Genomic DNA, 13,470 nt, shown 5'->3' on the forward strand with positions numbered 1-13,470 from the left:
TACCCACTGTCGGTATCGGATGCATCCACTGGACACTGTACAGAGCTGTAGTTTTTTTGGAGGAATCGACGTGCAGAAACCTCACCCTGTTAAAGGCAGGAGTTCCAGTTTTATTACTGCTCTTGATTTATTCTTGGATGTTGAAGAGGAACTGGGTCCTGCCGCCTTCCAACTGCAGAAAGACGTTTGAATCCGCCTGTGTGGCAGCGGGCGCTGTCCCAGGCTGAGGTGTGAAGGACCATTTGTTTCCCGTCTCACTCGCATCCCTGCGAGATGCATCTCGGAGAACATAACAGATTGTTAGGCTGAGCTTTCCGACTGGCAGAGAGGATTTTATTCCCTAAAGTAACAAGCCCCCAAATCAATCATTCAGCTTGTTAAAGTAGAGTGGGAAAGCATGCAAAAACCTTTGAAGTGCCTTTTTCTGAAGGTTTTTCTTGTGGTATGTTCCTCATTCCTGCCCGTCTGCTGCTTAAATAACTTGAGGAGAATCAACAATAGCACTTCATCTGCCTCTCCCATCAAACTCTCTGGATGCAAAACAGTCATTAAAACAAGATTACTTCTTAATTTGCCGGCACCTTGGGCTCAGCAGAATTTCTGTTGCAGGTCAGAGCAGGAACAGAGCAAAGGTGGGGGCAGAACTGGGAGGTTTTGATGGGCTTGGGAGACACGAATGGGATTTCAGGGAAAAACACCCCTCAGGTTCCACGGCCAGAGCTCAAGCAGTGGCTGGTTTCGGACGTTACCGTAGTCTCCGGTGCGTATGCGGTGAGAAGTTCTCCGGGATGGGGAGGAGAGTTGTGTGTCCGGTGGAGTTGGTCCCATCCATGTTAGATCCCTGGAAGGGTCTCGGAGAGACCCTGGCGCTCAGCACGTGGCCGGCGTTCAGGAGGGCGTTCAGGAGCGGTAAAGCAGCGCAGCCCTTGGAGCAGGCGTTTGGCTTCGCTCTCGGCACACGGGCACCGGCAGATCGGCCGTACCGCCTCTGATTTCCCGGGAAGCTGGGAATGGCAACAAGGATGCCCGGAGGCTGCGAGTTACGTTTCCTCACAGGATGCTGTCAACACACAGCTGCTGGGTTTGTTCCCTTGCAGCGTTGGGTTCAATAATTCTGCCTGGAGAGCTTGGGGATCAGTTTTATCAAGAAACCTTTCAGGTGCTGCTGTCGTGCTTGAGAACGGTGCCAGGCAGAAGCCATGCCCATCCATATGTATGTATTTAGATTTAAGCAAACACTACGGGGAAAAATAAACACCTATCCACTCGCAGCAGTTGCATTGAAGGTGATTTATAAATTTATCACAGTGATACCTTGGCAGCCGTAGTATAATAACGTTTAACGCTGCCGCTGAGACGGGCAACGTGACACTACGGACGCCGTGACCATCCCTTCCCACGGTGACTCCATAGGGAAGGGCAGGAGCCGCGGTTGGAGCGGGCGCTTGGGGTGGGGGATAAAACTCTAAAGCCGTGTTGAACCGCAACGAGGTGATTAATCCCAAAGGCTGAATGAGAGCCGCGCACGGCTCATTAATGCGGATATATTGGTGACATTTTTCTAAATCTCTTCAGCTCTCCTAAGAGTCTCCTTGAAGGGTAGGCAATGTCCTGAGCATCCCGTACCGCCTGGATTAGTAGCAATTTTCAAGGGCTCACAGGGCGTTCAGCAGATTTGAGGCTCGTGCCTTGTCTTCCAGGGTTTGGTTTTTGGGGTTTTTTTTTGTTTTGTTTTGGTTTGGTTTTTTGACATTCATGTGAAAACTTGTCTGCGAGGACAGAAATGTCGCCGAGAAAGTGTTGAAGGTAATTTTTTTTTTTGTAATGCTAGAGAATACTCTACAGGCAGTTAAGAGGATTCAGTCACCAGTATGGGTTCTGGGAATTTCATTTGTTTGCTTACGTTTTGCTTCGGTGAGGAAGGAAATTATTACTACCGATGCCGGATAATACATTGTAATAATGGTACTAAATTGTAATTATTATGGTGCTGGTAGTAATAGCTTGCAGGCCCTTAACTATGGTAGAAGGCTCCCTGTTTAGGTGGGATGCACAAACATACCGAGAGGCTCATCAGTCTTGAAAATCCATCAGATTTTTGGACAGTGTTCTGTGTTGGGGTTATCCTTAATTGTGTCGGTGTTGCTCTCATTATTTTCTGCTCCCCCAGGGGCGTACACAGCCTTTATTTTGGTGGGATAATAAGTTTGGGGAGATGTACAGGCTGTTTACTTGTTCTTATTTATTTTTACAGCTTGACAGGTACCACAGTCCCCGATCTCATCGTTAGCACGCACCACCAGATGTGGCTCCTCTTCCAGACAGACAGTGTCAGCAATTTGCTGGGATTCAAAGCAACGTATGAAGGTAATCCAGGCATCTCTCTCACTCTTAGAATTTAGCTGTTTTCAAGGGACCGGGGATGAGATGGGTACAGCTGTTTGGGAGAAAAAGAGGCTTCTCTAAATATATTGAAGCTCTGCAGATATTTTTTTTTTCCTTAAAACTGAAGCTTTGCTGCAGTAAGAACAGCTTTTCCATGAAAGCAGACGGAGTGGGTAATGTTTCTTTGCCGTTTCATCTGCTTAGTTGGAAAAGAGTTGGTGAATCTCAGCTGCTGGCAACAGGCTGCGTCTGCGGGAGAAAGTGTGATCAAGTAATCAATGGTTCCAGTTGATCAGTGGAACTATAAACTTGGGGTAGTCTGGAGTCTTGCAAGTGGAAGAAAAGTTAATGCTGGGATTTTTCAGAAGGAACTCGTGAAATGCTTTAGGGCATGAATGCTGAAGTCTGTCTTAAGCTGCTGTGTTTGCTGGTGTCGTAGGTCTTTACAGGTTTAGAGGAAAGGTGATGGAAAAGTGTTCCTCCTCGCTCACCTGAGTGACTGGTGATTCTGGCTGAAGCTTTTCTGAGATTCTTGGTTGAGTTGGTTTTAGATTTTTCCAGGAATCTCCGTCTTGTGTCTCCACATTGGATGTGAGCGCCTAGGGTGCTTAGCACCCTCTGCAGCACCGCTCCGGAGAACACGCTCTGCATCCCCCATCAGTGCCTCGTGCCTGCGGAGGGGGAGCTCGTTTCACAGGAACATTTCCACTTCCATGTCAGCTTCTTTTCGGTCATCTTTAATCTCTTCGAAAAGCACTTGAATGCCTTTCTGTTTTCTCTGTGACCTGCTGCTGCCAGGGAAGGCTTACTCTTTTGTCTCTGACGCCTAAAAGTAGGCGCATAAATCTTCATCGAGGTATGGGGGCTGCTCCTGAAGTGCCTGAGTACCAGCAGCTTCCACCGACATCAGCACTAACATTGAAATCTTGCTTTCAAGGGCCCTAAATGCACATTAGCGTTCATTCATTTTTAACAGCGTTTCTCTGGGACTTGCCATCTTTCAGGGAAGTGTCCTCGTGTGTTCGGGCCAGACTTGCCCATCGTGGTGCTGATGATGTGACACTGAAGTAACCGCAGTTTTGGGAACCTGAAGGGACCTGACCTACCCAAAAACGTGGCTGGGGTGAATGCCAGCGTGTCCAGGCAGGCTGAGCAGCGCCCGGGAGCGGGGACTGGGTCATGATGCTGGAGTATTTACAGCATTACAGGACCAGGTCAGCAGAAAAGTCGTGGAGGGACGTGGATAAGAGATAACGGAATTGAAAGGAGGAGAAGGCAGGTCTAGCCTGATTGTCTAGGGAGCATCTTAATGGTGCTATTCCAGTCTCACTGGCTGGGAGGGGAAGCTCACTGTCTGCAGGAGCTGCCATGTCTGTCTCCTGCCACGTTTGGCTGCGATTGATCCTTGGCAGCCTGGCGGAGCGCGCTGCTGCACCCCTGCCCGCCAGCTGTGGGGGCTGAAAGCGCTCCCCAGCCTTGTGAATCTCATCCAAAGAGCGATGCGGATGTATTTTTTCAGCCTCTTGATACATCTGATGTTTACCCTGTAGCGTAGCACATAAAGCTGCAAAGCACATGATACAGGGACTTCCTTACGCTGTTGTTCATCTGCTGTGAACTTTGGATCTATAAGGAGCGTGACTTTGTCCTCCTCTGGCTCGCCTGGATGTTTTTGGGAGTTTGATCTATAGCAAGACTGAGCTGCTCCTGCTCCCTGTGCCCTCACCGGGCGGTTTGGGGATCACCGTTATCATTCCTGCTTTGGAGTCCTGTCGTATGGAACTTCCAGTGTCAAATGTTCTTCTCCCTTCCCTGCTCACCAGCTTTACCCTGCACAGCTGCCGCCTGTTCTGCTGTGCTCTTCTATGCCTGTGGTGTCCTAGGGAAGGGAAAAAAAGAAAAAAAAGGAATATTCTGGCACTGCTGCTGCTGAATGCTGAAGGAGGAACCCTTGCCTGGGGCGTGCCTGTCCTTTGCAGGTGTTAGAAGCAGAGCCTACGCTCTGCTGATCGTTCATATCTTTTTTTTTTTTTTTTTTTGGTCCTGTTTCTGGGCATCTTTGCAGGTTTTGTACAGCAGCTACTGACCTTGCACAAGGGCTTTGTGCATGAACAAACAAATCCGCTCCATGCCCAAAGCCCAGGTCCATGCTGGTGCTATCCAGAGGTTTTAGTTTTTGCAAATGCTTGGAGTTACAAAGCAAAGAGACATTTAAGTAAGAGGCAATTAGCACTTGCCAAATACGTTATGAAATTATATGCAACTTACTAACAAGTTTCCGTATCAGTTTTATGGCCACACGTCTTCCTAATTGTGAAAGGAAAATTACGGCTAATGGAGCTATATAAACTCAAGACCAAAAATCTGCCTGGTAGAAGGGCCGAGTATTGCTTATAGAGTATGTTTAAATAGCCATCTATCCTAAAACATCTAAGTTTTAGTGTACGTTTTAAGCGTAATGCCATCATAAAGCCTGTTGCTAGTGCTGAAACAGTTATGCCCAAGAGATTTATTGATGCAGAGATTCAAGGACCTGTTGGAAGGAACGTGCTGAGGAGGGCAATATGCCATCAGATTCTTAATGCGCAGGGTGCCGGGGAGGGGGAAGCCAACCAGGTCCTCGTGCTTTCCAGGAGAAATATGTAAAAAAAATAAAAAAAAAATATATATATATTTTCAACTCCGGGAAGAATGTACAAAACACAAGGTATCTGGATTCGGGTGTTTCCAAATCTTCACGCTGCAAGACTGGATGCGTTTGGAGCAAATGCTCGGTGGGTGTAAATCAGTGCGACAGCATTGATTTTCAATTAAGCCGTGTCAGTCTTTACCAGCTGAGGATCTGGCTCATTAATGTTCATGAAGATTACTTCTAAATCTCCAATGTCTCAACTGCAGCCAGTTTATCCTTTTAAACAGGCATTCTCTCATAATAGTGAACGATGTTTTTGGACTTCCAGGGCTTGTCAGAAGAAATTTGTATTAAGCTCCACTTTGCTGGAAAAGTCTTTTTCTTTCTCACCACCATAGCGAGCTGATTGATACCGCAATTTAGTGCTTGACTTGTGAGAGGGCTTACAGCCTCCTGGGGTCCTGGGTCTTATCGTCTCCCTTCTTTCCTTTAATCTGGGATGTCTTGTTCTGAAAGTACCTTCCCCTTGGAGCCGCTGCCTTCCGCAGCTGTCAGGATGGTGGTGTGAAAGTTCCCGGGTCAACCCCTTGTAATGGTTGGGAATAAATAATACCTCCGGGTAACATTTTCAAAGGTTTTTGAGTAATTTAGGGTTCATTGAGGATTCAGACTTGCATAATCTCATCTGGAGTTCCATTCCCCGTCGGTGGATTGATGGGACTGAAGATGCTTGGTCCTCCTCGCAGGGGAAGTGTTGGGGAAAAAGTCTTCCCGGTACCGATGAGCTTGAGGTTCTTACAAGCAACAGTATAAAAGTAAATCAGCACTTGAAAATTCTGTGCTAAGAGACAGAAATATTAAACCATGGAAAACCAGAACAAAGCCGGCTTTTAATTTAGCCTTGCATTTATCTATCATTCATGTAAAGTAATAATTTAAAATCAGAACTAGGTTTCTAGACGCACGCTAATCTCGGTTGGATTTCTGTCGGAAGCTGGTTCGTTTGGGTAGCGCTGACTAAGGTCTGTGTCCCGAACCACCAGCATGCTGCAGGCAGGGGATGATTAAACAATATTTATTGTTGCTGAAACGCTGACTAAGTGTTTGGTCTGAGGAGCTTAGCTTTAGAGCCGAAATGTAGCCCCGCGGTGCTAAGAGGCTTAGGGAGCTCTGCAGAGCTGGAGCCTGAAGATTTCCTCTGCTGACCTTTCTGGGTTTAATCAAACCGGCTGGTGTTTGGTCGGGGGAGCTCGCTGGGTGGCCGCGTCGGGGGGTACATGTGTGATACGCGGGTACGGAGCTCTGCGGGGACGCCTGCGTGCAAGCTGCGCGTAAGGGTGTGCGTACACATTATCTGTGTCGAATTGAGAGCGATCAATACCGTCTTCACTTGCCTGATCCTAGGGGACTTGAGGGGAAAAAATACCTCTGCAGGTAGTGCTGCTGCTGGGCAGGGTTAGCTTCCGAAGCTGAGCTCCTGCTCCCTGGCGTGGAGCGCTGCCTTCGGATTTCTCCAGTGAAATGCTCCCAGGTTTCACCGAGAAGCCCGGATAGCATGCAGGTGGCTTTCATTAATTACATTTCTTTATTTCATTTAGGTTCCACGTTGCCTAAGCCCCCAGTATTGGTGGTGGTGGAAGTCTCTCAGAGAACTTCAGTGTTTTGCTCTTTCCTGCTCTGCTTTTCCATTAAATGTATTGACTCATGTCATAAAACACGCTGCAGCACTGCTGACCCAACAGACGGGAAGGCTTTTAGCTTATGATGGGTTGACCTCAAGTGCTCTCCGGGTCATGTTACTCGTATTTAAGTCTTGTATAAACCGTAGTGGGAGCGATTTGCCGTTATGCCACAGGGTTTTAATGAGGCTGCTGGATTCGGTTTCTGCATTTGCCCTGCAGCGGTGGTTTTAGATGGGAAGGATGTGGCAAAGACACGCAGAAATGGCTTTTCCTTCTTAGTTGATCTCCTCCTGCTCATGGGGTTTCCTCTCTAGATCCTTTTTACGTCATCACTGGGATCGACAAAAAGAACTAGGCAATACAAGCACCCTGGTCCTGGTTCCTTCAGGTGCGGGCGGAAAGCTTACAGCGTTCCATAGTTTCAGCAAAGTTAATATACGTACAAATGAATGTGTGTGAGGCTAAATATTTTCTGGAGGGTCTTTTCTGACTGGGGGTAACGTTTGTGTGATTTCCACACCTATAGCCTCGAAGTGCTTACAGGTCCCACACCTTGTGGATATTTTTTCCCCGAAACCGGACTTTTCCTAGCACAGTGCTTGCAGCTGCAAAATCCTCTTTTTTTTCCTCCAGAGCCAGGTCAGGCAGGGGCAGGAATTCCCCCAGAACTCCAGGAAAAGAGTGGCCTCAGTTTTGGGTCGCGGTGCAGCGGTGTGAGGGAACAGCGAGGTTCTCGCTCTCCTGAGTCACCCTGGCAGCGTGGGCAGCCACCGCGGTGCTGAGCCAAGGGACCCGGTTTCTCCACCCACGGCCAGAAGACAAATAGCATAAATAGCTGGTGAAACATCTTCTGTTCAAAAATGCTGTTTTGTCAAAATCTTATCTGCATTATATCACATTTGATGGGGAAGATAAAGATTCATGTCGACTTGTTTCATTTAAATAATGTCAAAACACTTGATTTAGATGTTCTTGTTTAGTTTTGACTTTTATTATTCTAATGTGAAAATGATTTTACTTAAACATTCATCAGAATAAATGTTTCAGTCTTATTGAAGTAACATGTTTTGATATTTCTGAATTGCTCTTTTTTGGGGGGATTTCTGCCCTGCTACATATTTAGTGAATTTTACTATGTAGGAAAAGAGATGTAGGAACCAGGGGATTTTCTCAGGACAGAAATCCCGTTTTCTGCCCTCCCTAATGCAATGAGGAGCGCTAGCTTTGGTTGCTTGCCGCTAACAAGGAGACCACGTGCGCGGTGGGAAGTGTGAGCTCTAATTCTTCGTTTCTCTCCCATTCCTAAGCCTGTGGTTTCACTCTGTGGCAGTGTTCCAGCTGGGCTGGTGCGGCGTGCTCGGGTAATTGAGGAACCTAGGGTTCACTGAGGATTCAGGCTCCCGTAATCTCATCTGCAGTGCCATTTCTCATCGGTGGATTGATGGGACTGAGGATGCTTGGTCCCCTTACAGAAGCTCACACGTAGGGGGGACCACACAGTCGGTGCCTCGAGAGCATCTCGGGCACCTTTATTGTTTCTTAGCAGAGGGTCGAAAGGGATTTCTTTTTCTTTGCTCAGCTGCATTTTTTCCCGAGTATCTGGTAGCCTGAGCATGTCCTTGTTGTAAAAAGCAGCATATGCTGCACGCTGGAGCTCTCTGGCTGCTGCTGGAGCTGCTTAGCATCTCTGCGGAGGTCCCGTGGCCACCATCCCTCTGGGGCAGGTGCGGAGGGGAGCTCCTCCAGGCAAATAGCAAAAATTTTGCCTAATGGCAAAACTCTCGTGGGCTTTAGGAGCCGGGGCTCCCTCTCCGGAGTGAGCTGCGGGCCGGAACGTGTGTGTCTGTCGAGGAGTTTTGTTGTTCCCGGGTGGAAGCGCAGGAGCCTGGCAAGGGCAGGGAGGTGACTGAACACTTCGCTCCCACCGAGATGGAAGCCACGCTGTGTCACTCTGGCCATCTCTTCAAACAAGGAACAAACAGCGCAGTGGCACCGGGGTGTTCAGCGTTCCCTTCCCCGGGGCACCCAGCGCCGCCGGCGTCGGTGGCAGCGGGGATGGGGGTGCTGGGGGAAGGCGGCCGAGGCAGCGTGCCCGCGGCGGCGCCTGCTGCTCCTGCATTTCAAGTCTTCAAGGTGTGGGGAGGGAAGGAATGCCAGAGATGAATTCTTAAAAGGCTGTTGACTTGCAGCAGAAGGCACTACCAGTTTTCCCGTGCCTGTCAGGACACGATACGTGTTTAAAATATGCATGCTACCCTTTGATCTTGTTGCTGTTTCTTGAGTTTTAAAGCTGATTTTTTTTTTTCATCGTTTGCACGATTTGATTCCTGCTTTTTTTTTTTTTTTGAGAGTAACGTACAGTTCAACACTATCTTGTTGTCCAAACTGTTCTATTTTGTCCCTTCTTTGCAAGTACAAATCTGAAACATTTGGATTTTCCAAGTTGGCAGGAAAATACGTAAATCTTGGCAAGCTGTTTTCACTAACGGGGAAAAAAAAGACACCTATTTCATGAAAACTATCGTATTAATATATATTAAATTATTTTTGGAACGCTTCATTATGTGGCAGTGACTTTTTAGTTCCAGGTGCATACAGCAGCAGCAGAAGCTAGGTGCCTTGTTTGTGACTTCTATTCAAAATACACCTGTCTCTAAGTTGCCTGGAGTCAGAATAATAATGAGGTGCTTGTTGTTATTCAAACCAAATTGGAATATTAGATGGCGTAATGCAAATCTCAGATTATGCCGTTTTCCTCTGTAAAGAAACTGTCATAAAAGAAGTTTCCAATTTGGTGTAAGAAATTGAAAACGGGGAGAAAAGACAGCGAGGCTGATCGTAGATGATGGGGATAAAACCAGGAGGACGTGAACGATGAGATGCATGTGAAGCAGGGAAGCAGTGTGGGAGCGCTCGGCAGGCTGCGGAGGAATGAGGTTTTGTAGCTAATGGTGATACAGGGCAGGGGTATGAATTTGAAATGAAATTTTACGGAGCCGAAGGTAACAGATAGCAGTGTGCCGTATTTACGGGAAGTCGAAATAACCTCTGCGCTCCCCTGCGGTATGGTGGCGGCTTCGGGACCAGACGCGGAGATGGGAACGGGGCAGGAAGGGGAAGGTGGCAGACGTGGAACGGGGCAGGAGGGGGAAGGCGGCAGACGTGGAACGGGGCAGGAGGGGGAAGGCGGCAGACGTGGAATGGGGCAGGAGGGGGAAGGTGGCAGACGTGGAACGGGGCAGGAAGGGGAAGGCGGCAGACGTGGAACGGGGCAGGAGGGGGAAGGCGGCAGACGTGGAATGGGGCAGGAGGGGGAAGGCGGCAGACGTGGAACGGCGCTAAGGTGTCCCAGCGGCGTGCCCTGGGCCGGAGGAGCCGAAGGATGCTCCCGTGGAGGGAGACGCGGTCCGTCTGCCTCAGCAGAAGTCCCTGGAGCAGGGGCAGGGGAGGATCTTCTCGGGTCTCGCTGTGTTCTTCAGTGAGCTGGGAATATCTGGAGGATGAGGAAGCGGTTAGGGGAGGTTTTTAGGAGGGTCTTTCGGTGGCACTGGTAGAACTGGCATGTTGGGATGCTGTCGGCTGCGCTCTGCGTCGCTGCTGACCCCCTCCCGTGAGACGGTGGGGGAGGCCAGGATGCCGTGTGACGGCAGGGATCCCACCAGCTCAGCGTCGGAGCCTTCCCCCATGCAACTTCTGTTTTCTTTTTGTTTTCTTTTTTCTTTTTTTCCAGAGATTGACCAAGGGAGCTGCGGTGATCCTGGGATCCCAGCCTACGGCAGGAGAGAAGGATCCACGTTTCGCCACGGGGACAGCTTGAAGTTTGAGTGCCAGCCTGCCTTTGAGTTGAAGGGCCAGAAAACAATTACCTGCCAAAAGAGTAGCCAGTGGTCTGCTCAGAAACCAGTTTGTGTTTGTAAGTCAGTGAGGAGACGGCTCTAACCCATCATCCTTGTGTGGTGAGGTGGTCGTGTAAACCGTGCGTGCGTGCGCTGTGCTTGGTACCCCGGGCAGGGCACGTTCTCCTGGCGGCAGAGATGGCACCAAGCTGCTGCTGCGCTTAACCAAAGCCACGGGGAGGGTTTGGTTGGGCTTTTCTCTCAGCAGGGAAGGGATGCGCAGCGGGGACCAGCATCCAGACAGACGTTTGGGCTCGCACCGGGACCACGAGCTCTCTCTGCTCTGCCCCCCTGCCCTCCCGCTGTGCGGGTTCGCATCCCTTCTGGAGAGAAAGTAGGGCTTTCGTGTCCGAGGCAGGAGGCGTGGACACGGACACAAAAAAATATAACAATTTAAAACTTGATTCTATTTTGGGGCATTTAATTTTCCTTCGTTATCTGACAATATTCAGGCTCCCTGCTGCTGGACCTCATTTTTTAATTTGTTGCATGAGTTCTCAGCAGAAGGATATTATGCTCTCAGTAGTGACCAAGGATAAAATTTCCAGTTGTAAATGGAAGTCAGATGCACAGTCCCCACTGGGTTTTAATGGTTTCGCTGTCCTTTAAAGATGCATTGGGCAATCTGCTTGATTATATTGACCGAACCTTTGCTCACAAACAATGTTATATTTGGACATTACTAAAACTTGCAAAAGTATCTGTATTTTCCCCAGTTGGTTATGAGCAAAATCTTTTTTTTGTTGTTTGTTTCACCTCTGCTTAGCTGGGTACGTTAATGTCTGTACTTTTGAACTGATGCTCTAGCGTTGGGGAATGAGGTGGATCCTAACAAAAAAAAATAGGAGAGGACAATCCAGCTGAGCAACACAGAGAGGACAGAAGTGTGGTGAAAACAGATAGAGAGGAAACAGAACTGTTAATTTTTACAGGGTGGGTTCGCTGTGCAGATAAATAGGTGTGCTGGGGTTCGATGCCGCAGTACAAAATATTTTTTGTTTGTGGTGTGGCAGGAGCTGATCCGTGCCCAAGAGTTGACACAGCTGGCGGGGAGCAAACCTTGTCACTTCGGAGCTGAATCTGGGATCTTCAGCAGCTGTGGGAGAAGCGAGGGGGAGGTTTAGCCTTCCTACGTTGGCAATTTATGGGAGAATGTGGGAAGACGGTTTAAATAAGTGCCTTTCTTTTTTCAAACGCTAATTTCATCTCCCAGCATTTGAGAAATGTCTATTTGGGGAAAGGAAGCAATTACTTTGAGTTTTGCCTTTGCCAGATGCCCTGACTCCCTTCCTACTTGGTTTTCTCTGCAAGCAAATCAGCTAAAGATGCTGATGAGGAAAATTGAATTTTCCTGGTTAGCTTTGAAGCAGGAGATATTAGGCCGTTTCTGTGCTCAGGGTCAGAATTTGTTTGGTTTTTTGTTTCCAGGTAGTTCAGATGAGTTTGAACAGCAGATGCTTCGGTTGAGGTTCTTGCAGATAGTTCACACTGAGACTAAACCCATAGCTTGTGCCCAGGGTTGGATCATAGCAGCATAGAAAAGAGATTTACCAGTAAAGTAGGATTATTTTTTTGTAGGTAGATACTGAAATCAAGCCCTAATCGGCAGTTCGTGCAAAGCGTGGCACAGGCATGAATCTTTTAGTTGAAATAATTCCATTGTGTTCTGTTCTCTGTGGCCCTCCAGCTTTGGCAATTGATGAATCAACAAGGCAACATGTGCATAGCGGAAAAAGTGTTTCATAGCCCTCTCCCCACCTTTACTCGCCTGCCTTTATTCTAGACGGCATCATATTAGCGTGCATGAATCGGAAGCGGTTGCATGACAAAATGTGTAACCTGGCATGAAATCTGTCAGGGGATTAGTAAAAAACCCTCTGTAAATGTTGGGAGACCATTAGATGTATTGGGCGTGAGGTGGGGAAGTAAGGTAACCTGATTTATGTGCCGCTAGTTGGAATATGCAAACAATTCAGTGCTGCTGATTCTGGCTGCAAACGCGTGACAAATGCAGGCGGAGATTAAACAGCGCGCTATGGTGCATCCTGCTGTCCTGAGCAAATGATTTATGAGCAGACAGAATTTATTGTGGAGAACTCATTTCCTGGGGCTTCGATGACAAAGCAACGCAAACCATTTAAGTAATGCATCTGCTTATTGCAGCGGGTTCTTAATTCGTGACTGTCTGTGCCTTCATGATAACAGACCTTCCATCTTCATCCTCTTTGTTGTCGTGGCATCCCTTAACCGGCCAGGGTGAAGCACATAGGGCGCTTGAGAAACTCTGCAAGCCCTTGGTAGCGCTTGCCCTCCACAAACCCCTTGCTAAGCGAGTTCCCCCTCGCCTTGCTGTATATGTGCAGATTTTTTTTATTTATTTTTTTTTCTCATGAGCTGAGATACCTCAAACAACTGGAGCCTGGAGCGCTGGAGCCGGGTGCGGGAACACGGTCAGTCCAGCTGTCTGCTCGGAGCTTGGGCTCTGCTTCGGTGCAATGTGGGTGTCTGGGTGCCGGTGGTGACTGGGTGCTGAAGACCTCTCGTTCTTCCTATTCCACAGCACCTCGTAGTGCTCAAATCAGCTTCGTAGTTCCCGGTTTTTGTTTGGATACTTGCATTTTCCAAGCAACAAAGGCTGAGGCAGTTCTGTAACCCAGGCTAACCTGAGCCGTAGCTTTCGTGCGGAGCTACGAATGGGTACCAAGAGCTGTTTCAGTTATCCCGAAGTCTTGAAGGGCAGCGACGTGGGCTTCGGAGGTGTCCTGCAGATTAATGTTACCTAAGGAAAACCATTGTGCTACTTTGATGAAGTTTGTGCTCTGATGGTAGGAACTCATAAGGGATGTAATACTCAAACTGGAGTCTACAGTTACCT

At 48.4% G+C, this 13,470-nt stretch overlaps 1 protein-coding gene across 1 annotated transcript in view; it reads left to right on the top strand.

Moving 5' to 3' along the window:
- Positions 1-13,470, top strand: part of CSMD2 (CUB and Sushi multiple domains 2) — a 306,341-nt gene that overhangs the window by 161,495 nt on the left and 131,376 nt on the right. Inside the window, exons 12-13 of the mRNA XM_040588319.1 lie at positions 2,255-2,367; positions 10,430-10,612. Of these exons, the coding sequence (XP_040444253.1) occupies positions 2,255-2,367; positions 10,430-10,612 (296 nt within the window). The remainder of the gene's footprint in view (positions 1-2,254; positions 2,368-10,429; positions 10,613-13,470) is intronic.

The sequence above is a fragment of the Falco naumanni genome, chromosome 3 (genome assembly GCF_017639655.2).
Source record: "Falco naumanni isolate bFalNau1 chromosome 3, bFalNau1.pat, whole genome shotgun sequence".
Taxonomy (NCBI): Eukaryota; Metazoa; Chordata; class Aves; order Falconiformes; family Falconidae; genus Falco; species Falco naumanni.